The sequence below is a fragment of the Cannabis sativa genome, chromosome 8, assembly GCF_029168945.1.
Source record: "Cannabis sativa cultivar Pink pepper isolate KNU-18-1 chromosome 8, ASM2916894v1, whole genome shotgun sequence".
Taxonomy (NCBI): Eukaryota; Viridiplantae; Streptophyta; class Magnoliopsida; order Rosales; family Cannabaceae; genus Cannabis; species Cannabis sativa.
In genome coordinates, this window is record NC_083608.1 from 24738702 (window position 1) to 24753944 (window position 15243).

The 15243-nt window shown below is 33.4% G+C and overlaps 1 protein-coding gene across 1 annotated transcript; it reads right to left on the reverse strand.

Moving 5' to 3' along the window:
* Positions 1-11218: 11218 nt before the first annotated feature.
* Positions 11219-14681, reverse strand: LOC115699589 (probable auxin efflux carrier component 1c). Its single transcript, XM_030627077.2, has 6 exons — positions 13198-14681; positions 12586-12862; positions 12411-12496; positions 12150-12307; positions 11966-12042; positions 11219-11650 (listed from the first exon to the last, which is right to left on the reverse strand). The coding sequence occupies exons 1-6, from the start codon at positions 14351-14353 to the stop codon at positions 11584-11586; spliced, it is 1821 nt and encodes a 606-aa protein (XP_030482937.1). The 5' UTR covers positions 14354-14681; the 3' UTR covers positions 11219-11583.
* Positions 14682-15243: the final 562 nt, after the last annotated feature.

Sequence of the window (15243 nt, forward strand, 5' to 3'; positions counted from 1 at the left end):
TTAGCTTGTGTGTAAGTTTTCAAAACCTATTATTACTTGATTGCAAATAGCCATGGTTACTTTTTGCCAAATCTAATGATCTGATGGCTCCCTTGGTCAAGTTAATAATTTGTAACAGGTATATTTCCAATCTTCCTTCATCTGTGTATGACCTAGCAACATGATAGGACCCATCCAAAGTGTGCCTGTGTGAGCCTATGTGTTTAATTTCATTATAGATGCATATAGGTTAATGTTGCTAAATAAATTATCATAGTTCTTGATAGATTTTATTTAGGCCCATTTAGTTTTGGGCTTATTCAATTAATAATAGTTGTTCTTATTAAGGTTAAATTCCTCTCTTTTGGGCCTTGTGTGAAGTTGGGAGCCATAGTAGTGGGTACGACATACTGAACCCAGCATCCTGTCACATGAACCACCCCAATTGTGAAGGCCCATTTCCCTGATTTGAATAAACTGTACTAGGTTAATTACACTAGTTTAACCTAATAAAAATTGATTAGCAACATAATTAATTTCATTTATTTTGAAATTAATTTAGAAAATCATAGTTTAAAGAATTTTATATTCTAAGCTAAACTATATGTATTTTCTTGTATTTAATTAAATATAGAATTATAACAATCTAGATTCTTTCTAAAACTTAATTTAAATTTTTCATTAAATATTCCTATTTAAGTTGATATTTAATTATCTGCAACTAACCAACTTAAATCTGAATATCTTTTGGATTTAAAATTTCAAAATTAAGTTGAGGAATTTTAGGCATTGGTTATTAAGATTCTTTAGATATTTTTTAAGTTAATATCTTTTCGAATATTAACTTAAAATGGAATATTTTAGATATTTTTTAGGTTAATATCTTTTCGAATATTAACTTAAAATGGAATATCTTCAAATTAAGTGGTTACAACTTAATTTTAATTTAATTAAATCTGATTTGAAAGATATTTAAGTTGATTTTTTAGATTCTTCTAAAAACAACTTGAACAAGATATTTTCAAATTTGTTCCATTTATTATTCGAATTTAATTAATAATTAAAAATTAATTAAAGTTGATTTTTATTTAAACCAACTTTGATTTGTAATTTTTCATTATTATATTATGGAACCTGTTCGATATTTATTTGAATTTATTTTTCAAATTAAATAATAATTGAAAATTAATTAAAGTTTATTTTTTATTTAAACCAACTTTAATTTGTAATTTTTCATTATTATAATATCGAATATTATGATTATACAAAATACATATATATATATATATTCTTTAAAATAATGAGCTTTTAATCAAAAGATATTCAATCTCCATTGTTGGTCTTACAATAGTTAAACTTTTTCAATGTAACCTCGAGACGCTAGACTTCGTCCCCCTATGGATGGTTATTCGTTGAACACTTTTAACACCGTAAGATTTCTTTTAATAAGTGTTTTGTGAGTTTTCGTCTCTATTTAGACTCTCCCCTACGGTGACTACTTAAAGATAAACTCATAAAACATGAAACAATGGTGGAAGCTCATAAAATGAGAATAACCTTGACTCTCGCCTACCGGGACAACGTTGGATTCTCATTTTGATCGAATAAAAGGTTGCTAAAATGGTTTTATTTTAAATGAGCTGACAACTCTATTCAACTAATGTTATCTTTGACTCTCGCCTACCGGGACACTGTATTTCATTATGTTGGAAACCTTGGAAAATAAACTATGTTAGATTTAGTATTTCTATAACATATGTCATTACTTGTTATTTTCTGAACTTGTGTATGAATTTTGAACCAAAACCTTACTTCTGTTTTATTGATGTGTTGTAGTGTCTATAATCCCCTTCTCATTCCACTCCTAGTTAATATCTTAGCAATAGAACTTGAAGTTATAAACTCCTTGTCAGAGTAATACTTCACATATGCTCATGATGGACTTTAAATTCCAAAAAGCAGGTAAGCTGGGAATTGTTCACTCTGAAGAGCAAATAGTTCATAACTCCATAAATCCTACTACTTCAAGCTTAGTTGAGAAGATAAGAGAAAGTGATTCCACTTCCTCAAGCTATACTTCACAACAAAATCAACTAGCAAGAACAACAATTAACAAACGAATAAGCAGTAATGCTTTAGTCTTCGAATCATGTGTGTTAGAGAATGATAAATCCATTTGGATTCTTGATTCTGGGTCTACAAACCATGTAAGTTGTTTATTGCAATTGCTTGAGAATTGGAATTATTTGAAATCCGGAGAGTTGAAACTTAAAGTTGGTAATGGCGAAATGGTTTCGGTTAGAGCTAGAGGAAAAGCCAAACTCAAGTTTCAAAATAGAATTTTGGAATTAGACAATGTCTTATATATTCCAAATTTCAGTAGAAACTTGGTTTCTGTTTCATGCTTACAATTGCAACAATACAAATTAGATTTTTTGAGTTCTGGTCCTACCATTTCTCGAAATGACATTCAGATTTGTGTTGCATCCATGGAACAGGGGCTTTATGTTCTTAGACCAGAAACACCATTTGCCTTACATAACGAACTTTTTAAAGTAGCTAAACCTAGAAACCACAAAAAGCAAAAGATCGTTGATGATAATGAAACATATCTATGGCATTTACGTTTAGGTCATATAGGCTTTGATAGACTCAATAGGCTAACCAAAGACGGTCCATTGAAAAATGTCGTCTTAGGTGAATTGCCAGTATGCGAGTCCTGCCTGGAAGGAAAAATGACTAAACGTTCTTTCTCTGCAAAGGGAAAGCGTGCCAAACAACCCCTAGGGTTAGTACATTCCGATGTCTGCGGACCTTTGAATGTCAAAGCCCGAGGTGGTTATGAGTACTTTGTCACTTTCATTAATGATTACTCGAGATATGGACATCTTTACCTTATGCATAAGAAATCTGAAACATTCGCAAAGTTTCAGGAATTTCACGCATTGGCTCAAAACCAATTAGGTAAAACATTAAAGATCTTGTGAACTGATAGGGGTGGAGAATATATGGATATGCAGTTCAAAGATCATTTAATTGAACTTGGAATTGAATCTCAGTTAACCGCCCCTAGCACTCCACAGCAAAATGGAGTTGCAGAAAGACGGAATCGCACGCTTTTGGAAATGGTTAGGTCCATGCTTAGTTTTTCAACTCTACCTACGTCCTTCTGGGGATATGCAATTCAGATGGCAACCGACATTTTAAATGTTGTTCCATCTAAATCAATCCCTAAGACACCTTTAGAACTATGGATTGGTCGTACACCTAGTTTACGCCATTACAGAATCTGGGGGTGCCCTGCTCATGTCTTAAGAAAGAAAGACGGCAAACTTGAGTCACGAACTGAAGTTTGCATGTTTGTCGGTAATTCTAAAGAGACTAGGGGTGGACTATTTTATAGTCGCAAGGATGATAAAGTGTTTGTTTCAACAAACGCCACTTTCCTTGAAGATGACTATATTAAGAATTTCAAATCACAAAGTAAAGTAGTGTTGGAGGAAATGCTTTCAGATATAAGTCCTTCCAATGTTCCGTTCTCTTCCACACGTGAAGAGGACAATCCCACTCCCTCAGTTGAACCAACTGAGAAATCTACTACTGAAGCTTCTGTTCAGAAGATCACCGTACCTCGTCGTAGTGGGAGGGTTTCAACAAAACCTGCTCGTTATGGCTTGGATGGTGAAATCAATATGGTCGTAGGTGACGGTATTGAAGACGATCCATTAACCTATAAACAGGCAATGGCTAGTCCGCAACGGAAACGATGGTCAGCCGGCATGGATTCAGAAATGGATTCCATGAAAAAGAACAAAGTCTGGGAATATGTAGACGCACCTGTCGACTATCATCCGATAGGATGCAAGTGGGTTTACAAGAAGAAAAGAGGAGCTGGAGGCGAAGTCGAAACTTTTAAAGCTAGACTTGTAGCCAAGGGTTATACCCAAAGAGAAGGCGTGGACTATGAGGAAACTTTTAGTCCTGTTGCCATGCTCAAATCCATCCGAATTCTTCTCTCCATAGCTGCTGCTTTCGATTATGAAATCTGGCAAATGGATGTCAAGACTGTCTTCCTTAATTGGGTACTTGAAGAAACCATCTATATGGAGCAACCAGAAGGTTATGTTCTTCCTGGGCAGGAAAAGAAGGTTTGCAAATTAAATAGGTCTATCTATGGACTTAAGCAAGCTTTCCGCTCATGGAACAAAAGGTTTGATGAAATCATCAAGACCTACGGCTTTCTTCAGAATGAAGATGAACCTTGTGTTTACCAACTCAAGGAAGACCAAATAGTAGTATTCCTGGTCCTTTATGTTGATGACATTTTGATCATTGGAAACAATGTCAAGAAAATGACTCACATCAAGGAGTGGCTTAACACTCAATTCGATATGAAAGATTTGGGTGAAGCAACCTATGTTCTTGGTATTCAGATTATCAGAAACCGGAAGAACAGATCTCTTGCTCTCTCTCAAACAACCTACATAGACAAAGTCTTAGAGAGATTCTCCATGAACAACACCAATGGGGCAAACATGCCTTCTAGATATGGTATTCATCTATCTAAGGAACAGTCTCCGACTGATCCTCAAGAGATAGAGGACATGGCGAAAATTCCCTATGCCTCTGCAGTTGGAAGTCTAATGTATGCAATGCTATGCACTAGACCTGACATCTGCTATGCAGTTGGAATCGTGAGCAGGTATCAGTCTAATCCAGGACAACAACATTGGAATGCAGTTAAGTATATTCTGAAATACTTGAAGAGTACAAGGAATCTTGTGTTAGTCTACAAGGGTGGTGCTTTAAATCCCATAGGCAACACTGATTCAGATTTCCAGGCAAGTCTTGAAGACAGGAAATCTACATCTGGGATGGTGTTTACTCTTGGGGGTGGAGCAGTAGTTTGGAGAAGTGTTAAACAAACCGCGATATCGGACTCAACTATGGAAGCTGAATACATAGCAGCAGCCGAAGCTGCTAAAGAACTTGTCTGGCTAAGAAAGTTCTTCACCAGTATAGGTGTTGTTCCTGGAATGGAAAAGCCTCTGGTACTACTCTGTGATAACAATGGAGCAATAGCAAACAGTAAAGAACCTCGAAGCCACAAGAGAAGCAAACACATTGAAAGGAAGTATCACATTATCAGAGAATACGTGGCAAGAGGGGATGTACTAGTTGAGAAAGTTGACACAGAGGACAACCTAGCTGATCCATTTACCAAAGTCTTGGCCGTGACAGCCTTTGAAAAGCACCGTTAGAATTTAGGATTAATTGATATGTACTAATTAGTTTTATATTAGTGCAAGTGGGAGTTTGTTAGGTTTTATGCCCTAAGTAAAACTCCATTTCAATGTAATCTATTTTATTCAACATCAATAAAGAAACAGAAGTATTTTTCATTCATTTGTGTATATTTTGGTTCACTTTATCAATTGCTTGTCTATTTGATTTATAAATTCATCTTAAACCCTTTTCACATACTTGATCATGTTTATTGTGCTGTCATCACATTGGAAAGTAAACATGACTATGTGAATAAAGTTTCCTAGATTTATCAGACACAGGGTTTTACTGATATGATAATCTACAACAAGAGTTTACTTGTATTTGGAGAAATACTATGTTCTTTCCAGAACATTGGTTAAAGTAAAGCTCAGGTTGGATGCATGGAGTATGCATCGGAAGGGACCGATATTGAACTTTGACTTAGATTTAATTAAACTTACCATAAAATCTATTCAAGTCAATATCGCCAAGTTGATCCTAGATCAAATGTTCTTAATCCTGTTATGATTAGGCTCAATCTTGAAAGGCTATTCGTGTTCTTTGATTTGTTAGTTAAGCCTACTTTTAGGTCAGGGTGATACGTACATTTTGGGAACACGGTAGTGCAATTAAGTGGGAGCACTAGCATAAACATGGAATCTATAGCTTCTATCTGTAAATAGTAAGCAAAGGATGATCTCCTTCGAGCTTGACCAAACGAACATAAATGGTGGAGTACTCATTTCACATAAGCTGAAATATCATTTATACGGGGTCAAGTGTTTTAAGGATAAAATACATAGTAGGGTGTTACGGTAATCTAATCCCTTTACAGTGTAGATCATTCATATAGAGGATCATTGATCAAATTAGGATTATAACAATGGATAACTAATGATGTGTCTATATGGTGGAACATATAGAGCATTCTATATACTGAGAGTGCAATTCTAAGTTCTATGCGTGGATTCAACGAAGAATTAATAAGTTAGTAAATTTTAGTGCTAAATTCTTGATCTACTTATTGGAAGCTCAGTTATATAGACCCATGGTTCCCGCACTAGTTGAGATAATATTGTTTGTAAGACTCATGTAATTGGTTTTGATTAATCAATTATAATTCACAAATTAGACTATGTCTATTTGTGAAATTTTCACTAAGTAAGGGCGAAATTGTAAAGAAAGAGTTATTAGGGACATATTTGTTAATTATGATACTTTGTATGGTTCAATTAATAAATATGATAAATGACAATATTATTTAATAATTATTTATAGTTATTAAATAGTTAGAATTGGCATTTAAATGGTTGAATTAGGAAATTGGCATTTTTGAGAAAATCAGATACAAAAGTGTTAAAATTACAAAATTGCAAAAAGCAAGGCCCAAATCCACCAAGCCATGGCCGGCCACTTTTGTAGGCTTTTTAAGCTGATATTTTCATTATTTTAATGCCAAATAATTCAAACCTAACCCTAGTGGAATGTTATAAATAGACAGTGAAGGTTTCAGGAAAATTACACTTTCTGAATCAGAAAAACCTGAGCCTTCTCTCTCTTCCTTGGCCGCCACCCTCTCTCTCTCTTCTTCCTTCATATTTCGAACTTACCCTAGTGATTAGAGTAGTGCCCACACACAGCAAGCAATACCTCAATCATAGTGAGGAAGATCGTGAAGAAAGACTTTCAGCAAGAAGGAGTTTCAGCACTAAAGAATCAGAGAAAGAGATCCAGGTTCAGATATTGATAATGCTCTGCTACAGAAAGGAATCAAGGGCTAGATATCTGAACGGAAGGAGTCATTATATTCCGCTGCACCCAATGTAAGGTTTCCTAAACTTTATGTGTTTGTTTCATCGTTTTAGAAAGTTCATATTTAGGGTGTTAATCAACATACTTGTGAGTAGATCTAAGATCCTGGTAAAATAATTTCCAACACTTTCTAGGGCATTGGTTAAAGTAAGCTTGGGTTGGATGCATAAAGTATGCATTGGAAGGGACCGATATTGAACTTGAACTAGATATGATAAACTTACCGTAATATCTATTCAATCCAATATCACCTAGTTGATCCTAGATCAAGTGATCTCAATCCTAAGATGGTTAGGTTCTAGCTCAGTTGCATTATTTGTGTTCTTAAATCTGTTCGTTAAAGTCAACCAAATGGTTCTTGTCGTGACATATAGGTTAAGGACATGGTAGTTTAATTGAATGGGAGTGCTAATCATAGATACATAATCTGTAGCTTCTGTCCGGATATAGAAGTCAAACGATGATTTCCTTCGAGCTTGGCTTAACAGAGATAAATGATTGAGTACTCATTTTAGTGATTATATTAGTTCACTGGAATATCATTTATAGGTAGCTAGGTGTTTTAAGGATAAAATACATTGAAGGGTATAACGGTAAATTAGTCCCTACTCAATATAGATCATCTATAGAGGATCATTGATTATTGGGATAATAACAAATGGATAATCTCATAGCGTATCTATATCGTGAAACATATAGAGCGTTCTATATAATTGAGAGTGCAATTTCAAATCTATAGTGGTGCAAGGAGAAATTAATAAGTTAGAAAATTTATTTGGTAAATGTTAGATCTGCTTATTGGAAACTCGATTATATAGGCCCATGGTCCCCATACTAGTTGAGACAAACTGCTTGTAAGACTCAGCTAATTGATTTTTAATTAATCAATTATAATTCTAAAGTTAGACTATGTCTAGTTTATAAATTTTTACTAAGATATGGCTTGATTGTGAAGAAATAGAATTTTAAGGTTTATTTATTAATTAAGATACTTTATGGAGTCTAATTAATAAATAATATAAGTGATAATTTTATTTGATAGTTAATTTTAATTATTAAATAAATAGTTTTGGCATTTATAGGATTGAAAGTATAAAAAGTAGTATTTGTGAAAAATAGATAAATGATTGAAAAAAAATGGAAAAAATCTAACTAGTGATGGACCCACATAGGGGCTGGCCACTTAACCCTATTTTTGCTCTATTTTTATTATTTTTTTATTCCAAATAATTCAATCCTAACCCTAAGAGAATTAGTATAAAAAGAAGAGTAAGGTCTCACTATCCAACTAATGCTTCTATAGCTTTAAACCTAGTTTTCATTCTGACAGACAACTAGTGTTTTGAGACTTCTTCTTCTTCTTTTCTCTCATCTAATTCAAAGTTCGTAGTCTTCTTCACCATCGAAATTCGAGCCTTAGTGATTGAGTGCATGCCCACCCATAGCAAGTTAGTCCTCAATCATAGTGTGTAAGAGTGTGAAGAATCCAAACAACTGAAGGAGTCTTGGGCTCAGATCTTGGTGATACTCTGCTACAGAAAGAATACAAGGGTTAGAGATCTAAGTGGATTGAGTCATTTAATTTCGTTGCAACCAATATAAGGTTTCTCATACCTTTTATGTGTTTAATTTTATATCATTTTAGAAGTTCATATTTAGGATGTTAAAAACATACTTGTTAGTAAATCTAGGTCCTGGTAAAATAAATTCCAACAGAAATCACTTGTAAGGTTGCGGCCTTGGCAGAAAAATGGTAACTTGATCATATTTTCACTATAAAAAGAGGGTTGATGCCAATGCTTTCATACACTTCAAAAATTGAAAGGAATTCTGAGTGTAGAAGGAGAGAAAAGAGTGGAAGGCACCGGTGGAAGACTCCAAAGAGTGTTATTTCTCCTCTATCTCTATCTTTTATGTCTTTAGTTAAATTTCTTTTGTTATAAAATATCTTTAGTAGCTAAATTTTTTTAAGGATTATTATGTAAATTATTTGAGTTTATTTTATGGATTAATGTGATTATTCAATTTATTATTCTTCTCTTTATTAAATTCTATATAATTTATTTTAATTTTGTAATTATTGACTGGTAACCCTTAATTATTATTTATGAATTTAAATTAAAAATTTAAAAAGTGAGATTTGAATATGCTCTGATTGTTATGGATGCAAATTGATTTAGGACAAAAGTACCTAGATTGTTTGTATGATTTTATTAGTTGCTATGCTTAATGCTATCTTTATGATTAAACTTACCATAGAAATATAGGAAGTTTTCACATAGATTCAGTTTATAAATCTTAACCAGATTATAACTTCTTCACTTAACTTATCTATTGAATAGGAAGAAGAAAAATTGGATAATTACATTATTAATTAAAATAAAAGATAGTTGGAGATCATAATAATTCTTATTTTATTATTATTTTTATTTTTTTAATTTTAATTATTGTTTGTTTTATTCACTTTTTATCCAATAATTTTTATTGATCAAATAGAAACAAAGAATTAATTAATTGGTAATTGATAATCAATCATGAAAAGAACCATAGTTTATTTATCATTATATTACTTGTTTCGATTGCGTATATTTACATATCAATTTTACAAAACAATTATTAAAATATTTTTTTCTTTTGTTGGAATCTCTTCAATTCTGAGTTTTTAAAAAATGGAAGACATTCCAGCAAAAAAAAAAATAGAAGATGAAATACCTAGTAAAAGTACAAAATAGTCTAATTAAAATATTTGTTTAAAATATTTTAAAATTAACTAATTTCAAAAGATGAAAACAAGTTTACCAAACATCTTTTTTGAAAATATTTTACTTTTCTAACTTAAAAGTAAAATATTAATTTTTTTTTTTTGAAAGAAAAAATATTAGTTAAATAATTACTATAAAATACACCCAAAGTTACCAAAAAGTTAATTTGTAGAAGTTTCAACCTTTTTTGATGAATATTTATAAATATATAAAGAAATTTTTTATGAAGCTTTATTTTTCATGAGAAAAATCTAAAAGCTATTTGTAGAAAACACTAATAAACACATTTTGTTAACTACAAAAATCAATTTGGGTTCTCATTTTGAGCAGGAACATAGTTCGAAATTTAGCCAACTATAGTCAAAACTTTTTCATACAATAAAGTCATAAAAGACTATGGGGCCCCATGTTCCAAAAATTAAAGACCAAGAGGGGCAGAGTTTTATGACCACTGCAAGAACCAAAAGCCTCAAAAAAAATAAATAAAATAAAAAAAAACAGAAAATCCGACATCAATTAGTGCTAGGCTCCCTCAAGCTATAACATAGGCTTGCGGCAAATCTTCTTAACCAGCTCATAAATGAGAAAAGGACTTCAAATTTTCTGCCATTAATGTTGTCAAGTTCCAAACTACCAACAAACCCATGCCATGATTTTTTTTTTCAATGATAATAACGATAATAATAATAAAAGGATATTTTTTTTAAAAAGATAATTAGGATTTTTTTTCTTAAAACTTTGACATGTACCAAATTATGTTTTTTAAATTTTTTTGACTCTTAAAAATTTTCTCCGAACTACTGAGATTGTTAGATTTAAGGAATTTTGTTTAATTTCATTCAATTTTAATACTTCGATTGTTTATGTACTAAACCATGCTCACTGAACTTTATCTATGTTAAAATTTTTTTTACTAAAATTAAACAAAATTTCTTAAATCTAATAAACATGATTTAGACATGTCAAAGTTTAGAAAAAAAAAATCTTAATTAGCTTTTTTTAAAAAAAAAAACAAAAAAGGAATTGAAATGAGTGACAGATGATACGTGAAGAGAGCTCCTATGTATTGTTTTGAGACCCTTCTTGGGCTAAAAGGCTGAAGCAAGCTCAACAAGGCTAAAAAAGTGTGTTGAGAAACTCAATAAAACTTTCCACAGTGTTTGGTTCCCCACGTTTTCCTCTAGGCAATGAATAAAAAGGTACTTTAGGGTGTTATGTTAAGATCTTTGTTTAGCTTTTTGCATAGAGATTCCAGCTGGGTTTAATTATCGTTTTTGACATTACAAAAAAGGCGAGTATAGAAGAAAAAGTAGAGGGTACAGACTGTCTAAGGTTTACTACATTACACACCCTACTACTCACTACACTTTAAAATAAATAAATAAATAAATAAATAATTTAATAAAAACAAGCTTCACTTTCCTTGTCATCATCAAAACAACACAAGTAGAAGGCACAAGGTTCATCAAATCTACAAAAGGACAACCAAAATAAAAATATCCTATTCTGCTTCTTTTTCATATGTTAATATATTCATTTTCCACATTCTCTTGTCCTTTTCTTCATTCTAATTACCCTTGTCCTTCGGTTTTGCGGAACAAAATCTTTCTTTCTTCTTCTTTTTCTTCTTCTTCTTCTCTAAGTTTCTCAAAATCTATATAATGTTTGCTCTTCAGTTAGATGGCAAAAAAAAAAAAAGTAATAAGAGAAACACTAGCTAAGTAACAACTGAGTTTCTCTCAACATATTTTCCTCTTATGCTTCAAAGTCCCAGCAAGACGTAGTAAACTAGAGTGATAGGAAGAGCAATTAGCATACCAAATATAACCCTGCATAACAAGCATCCAAAGTGAAATAAGTACTATAAGAACTAAGGCTTTGGAAAAGCCAATCTTTACAACCAAACATCAACACTAGTTCATAAGAAATAGGCTTTTTATTTTTTAATTGAAGTTTAAAGAAAATAGTTAGTTATATAGAATGGGAGATATACTAAAAAAAGGTAAAAGAATAAGCCTTTTTTATACTAATGGAGAGAGAGAGAGAGAGAAAGAATATATTTGTCTGGACCACTTGATTTTATTCATGATAGATCTGAGACAACAGAAGCAAAGTAAAGTAGCATGAGAATATAGTGTTCTAACCCAGTACTCAGTATGTCAGGGTGGACATTGTATTCCTTGGCAAACACAAATGGGACAATTCCTTGTGGAAGAGCAGCCTGAAGATTTTAAACAATTAATAAAGATTTACATCTCCTCAAAACCTTACGATATATTCAATTCCACATCTTTTTTAAAAAAAAAAAAAAAAAAAAAAAAAGTTTACCTGTACAATAGCAATATGTAACAGAACCCCTTTCAGTCCTACAGCAATAGAGGCTGCAGCCATGACTGCAGGACCCATAAGAAATCTTACAGCCATGGCAAAAGTAGCAACTGAGTTCCCACAAGCAATAATCCTCGGTTGTAAAGCCATAAACAAACCTGTATTTATAATAATAATAACTCAAATGAATATTTGTACTAATATAGTAACTTAATCAAGTCTTCAGTCTTGCCAAGATTTTAAATGTTCTCTTCAACTTACCAAGACTGAACATGGCCATTCCAAGGCCTGCATCAGATAAAATTTTGATGGAACTGGCTATGATAGCAGGCATTGCAACATGCCACCTACAATATAAATACATACATAATAGTTATAGTGTGTGGTAAATGGTATAAGAAAAATTAATTGGTTTGGCTTAATAGAGTTTTCATACTTGAATGAGACCAACGACCAGGTTAGGCCAATGAGGCTAGAGTAAGTGTTTGGATTACGGATTAGTTTTCTCCAAACCATTATAAGAATAAGCCTTGTCATAACACTGGCTGGTGGCATTGCTGTTGGCTTTAAATCAGCCTGAGATGCAGCCTTGGGGTGAAGCTCAGCCGTTGAGCTAGAACCAAGCTTCGAAAGCACCGGACCTTCTCGGTCGATGCCATTTGAGACCTGTCTATTTGCAAAGGTGAACTCATCGCGACCATACTCGTCATAGTCTAAACACAGCCATAAAGAAGAAAGTAATTAAACATATTGTAGAAAAAGACATTACTTGTCACTGAAGATGACAAATAAGTAAGAAACAAAACAAAGAATATTGGGGATTTTTATTTTGGAGCGCGAGAAAAACAAACATATATGTTTTGGTAAAGGTTAGGTAAAGGTGATGGGACCATATATATATGAGTAAAAACGCATAAAACAAACCTAAAGATTTAAAAGCACAAATAAATGAAAAGAAAAAATAAAACCCCACATTGGCACATTGGATCGGACAACTAAAACTAAGTTAGTAAACAACTAATAAGGTCAAAGATTAGTGTTTTCAAACCTTTTGGGTTATGAGGTACCCCACCAAGCTCATTCCCATGGCCGAAGTCTCCACCTCTGAAAACATCAGATACAGGCGAAGCGCTGGAGCTCCATACGAACATGTGGAGATCTTTACCACCACCATCAGCAGCAGTAGCAGGAGGAGCAGACCCATTTGGTTTCTTCTTCCCACCAGGTCCAGCAACCGGAGAAAATATACCGGCACTCGGCGGAGCAGGATAACCTCCATTGTTCCCTTGCTGAAAAACCACACCATTTCCTCTCCCACCAACTTCTTCATCATAACCAATGTTGCCAAAATTGGAATGCCGGGGGCTCACATTGCTCAACATGTTCTTCCCACCACCACCGTTGACCATGGAGTAAAAGTCAGTGTGGTTAAAGCTCGAGCCTCGTGGGGTTGGGTTTCTGGAAGACTGAAGTGAATATATCTCTGCGTTGGTCAAGTTAGAAGGTCTGGGAGTCAACGACACACCAGAGTTGGGACCATGAGAACGCCTGGAGAATATCTCCGACCTTGAGCTCGTTGACTTCCGAACCGTCACGTGCAGCTTTCCATCTTCTCCGACTTCAGCATCGGTCTGTAGTGGCTCTTTTCCATCTAGAGAGATGATATCAGAGTCAACTCTGAAGGATATAATGGAGCCTGCCGTGTCTGGAAACTGCTCGCCGATCAAGATCCGAGCTCCTCTATATTCGAACAAGAAGAGCATTAAGGTGTACCAGATGATGCATTGGAGGACAACGATTTGGACCATTAAGCTTCCAGAATCGTGACCGTACATTCCTTGAAGTAAAGGAATGCCCATAACGAGTGTGTTTGGGAGAGTGGAGAGTGAGAAGAGTGTTATGGACCATTCCAAGGACCCTCTAGCACTGGCTCTGGACCAAACTAAAAGGACCCCCAAGACGATCACTTTTTGGAGCGTATCTGCAGCTATGAATCTGAAGTTCATGGCGTACGGATTATTGGTGGAGATGAAGTGGAAAGAGAGGAGTGGTACAGCGAAAAGTGCCACAAAACGATTGATTCCAGAGCACTGGTCAGGGCTGAAGATTTTCCACCATTTTACAGAGCCGTAAGCCAAGATCATGGCCACATATAGAGGCACCACTGCTGTCAAGACATGGTAAAGGTCTAAAAGAGTGATCATTTTTGAAAGGGTTTAAGGAATGAGTTTGAAAACCCAGATGAGGGGTTTGGGAGGAATATATGAGCGAAGAGTGAGTTAGTGAGATTTGAACAAGAGGTTGTCAGAGCCCATTTTTTAGGGAAAGTGATGGAGAATGGAGGAAAGGAGTATTAAATAAATGGAGTTTGAGTTGCGTTCTTTCTGGTATTTCTCTTGTCCCGTTAGAGAGAGAAAGAGAGAGAGTAAGAGAGAGTGGCAAGTAGGGGAAGAAGGAAGGAGTGAAGTGTTATATTTATGGCGTTTCAATGGTAGACAAGGTAATAAAAGCTTCAAGCTTTTAGAGTCTTTTTGGTTGGAAAGCTAAAAGAAAACGAGGTGAAAATATTAATTATATCAATTAAATATCAAAATTAAAAGAGAGAGAGAGAGAGGCAATAAGTAATTCTAATTTTGTAAAATACTGTGGGAAAAGGCCGAACAGCATCCAAGAGGAAAAAGAATGTCTTAACCCAAACATAAATAAAAATAATAAAAGAATGGAACGAAATGGAGTTCCTTAAAAAGAAAATATATTTCTTTGGTAGATGTTCAAATTATACATACTTTGGTTGGTTGTCAACCTTTTCTTTTTCTTTCACAAATTGATTCCTCAACTTTTAATTTTTGGTTGTATTATTTACTCTTAATCATCATGGGCTAGCACTCACATTAACTTTCTCTATTAAAGAAAATTTTTGAAAAAATTAAAGAACCATGTTAAAAATAGTTACACTAGATACTAAAGTCTTTTATTTTAAAATTTATTATCATGCTTTATATTTATAGAATATTACTCATTATTTTAAAGATATTTTATTAATTATTTTAAGTTTTAATAATTATTTTTTATAAGAATATGTGTATATATTAAT

Coding starts and splice junctions, on each gene's coding strand:
- LOC115699589 (XM_030627077.2), bottom strand. CDS start 14,353: ATGATCACTCTTTTAGACCTTTACCATGTCTTGACAGCAGTGGTGCCT. Junction 12,497..12,585: donor TGGTCGTTGGTCTCATTCAA/GTATGAAAACTC, acceptor TTTATATTGTAG/GTGGCATGTTGCAATGCCTG. Junction 12,043..12,149: donor TACATATTGCTATTGTACAG/GTAAACTTTTTT, acceptor TAAAATCTTCAG/GCTGCTCTTCCACAAGGAAT.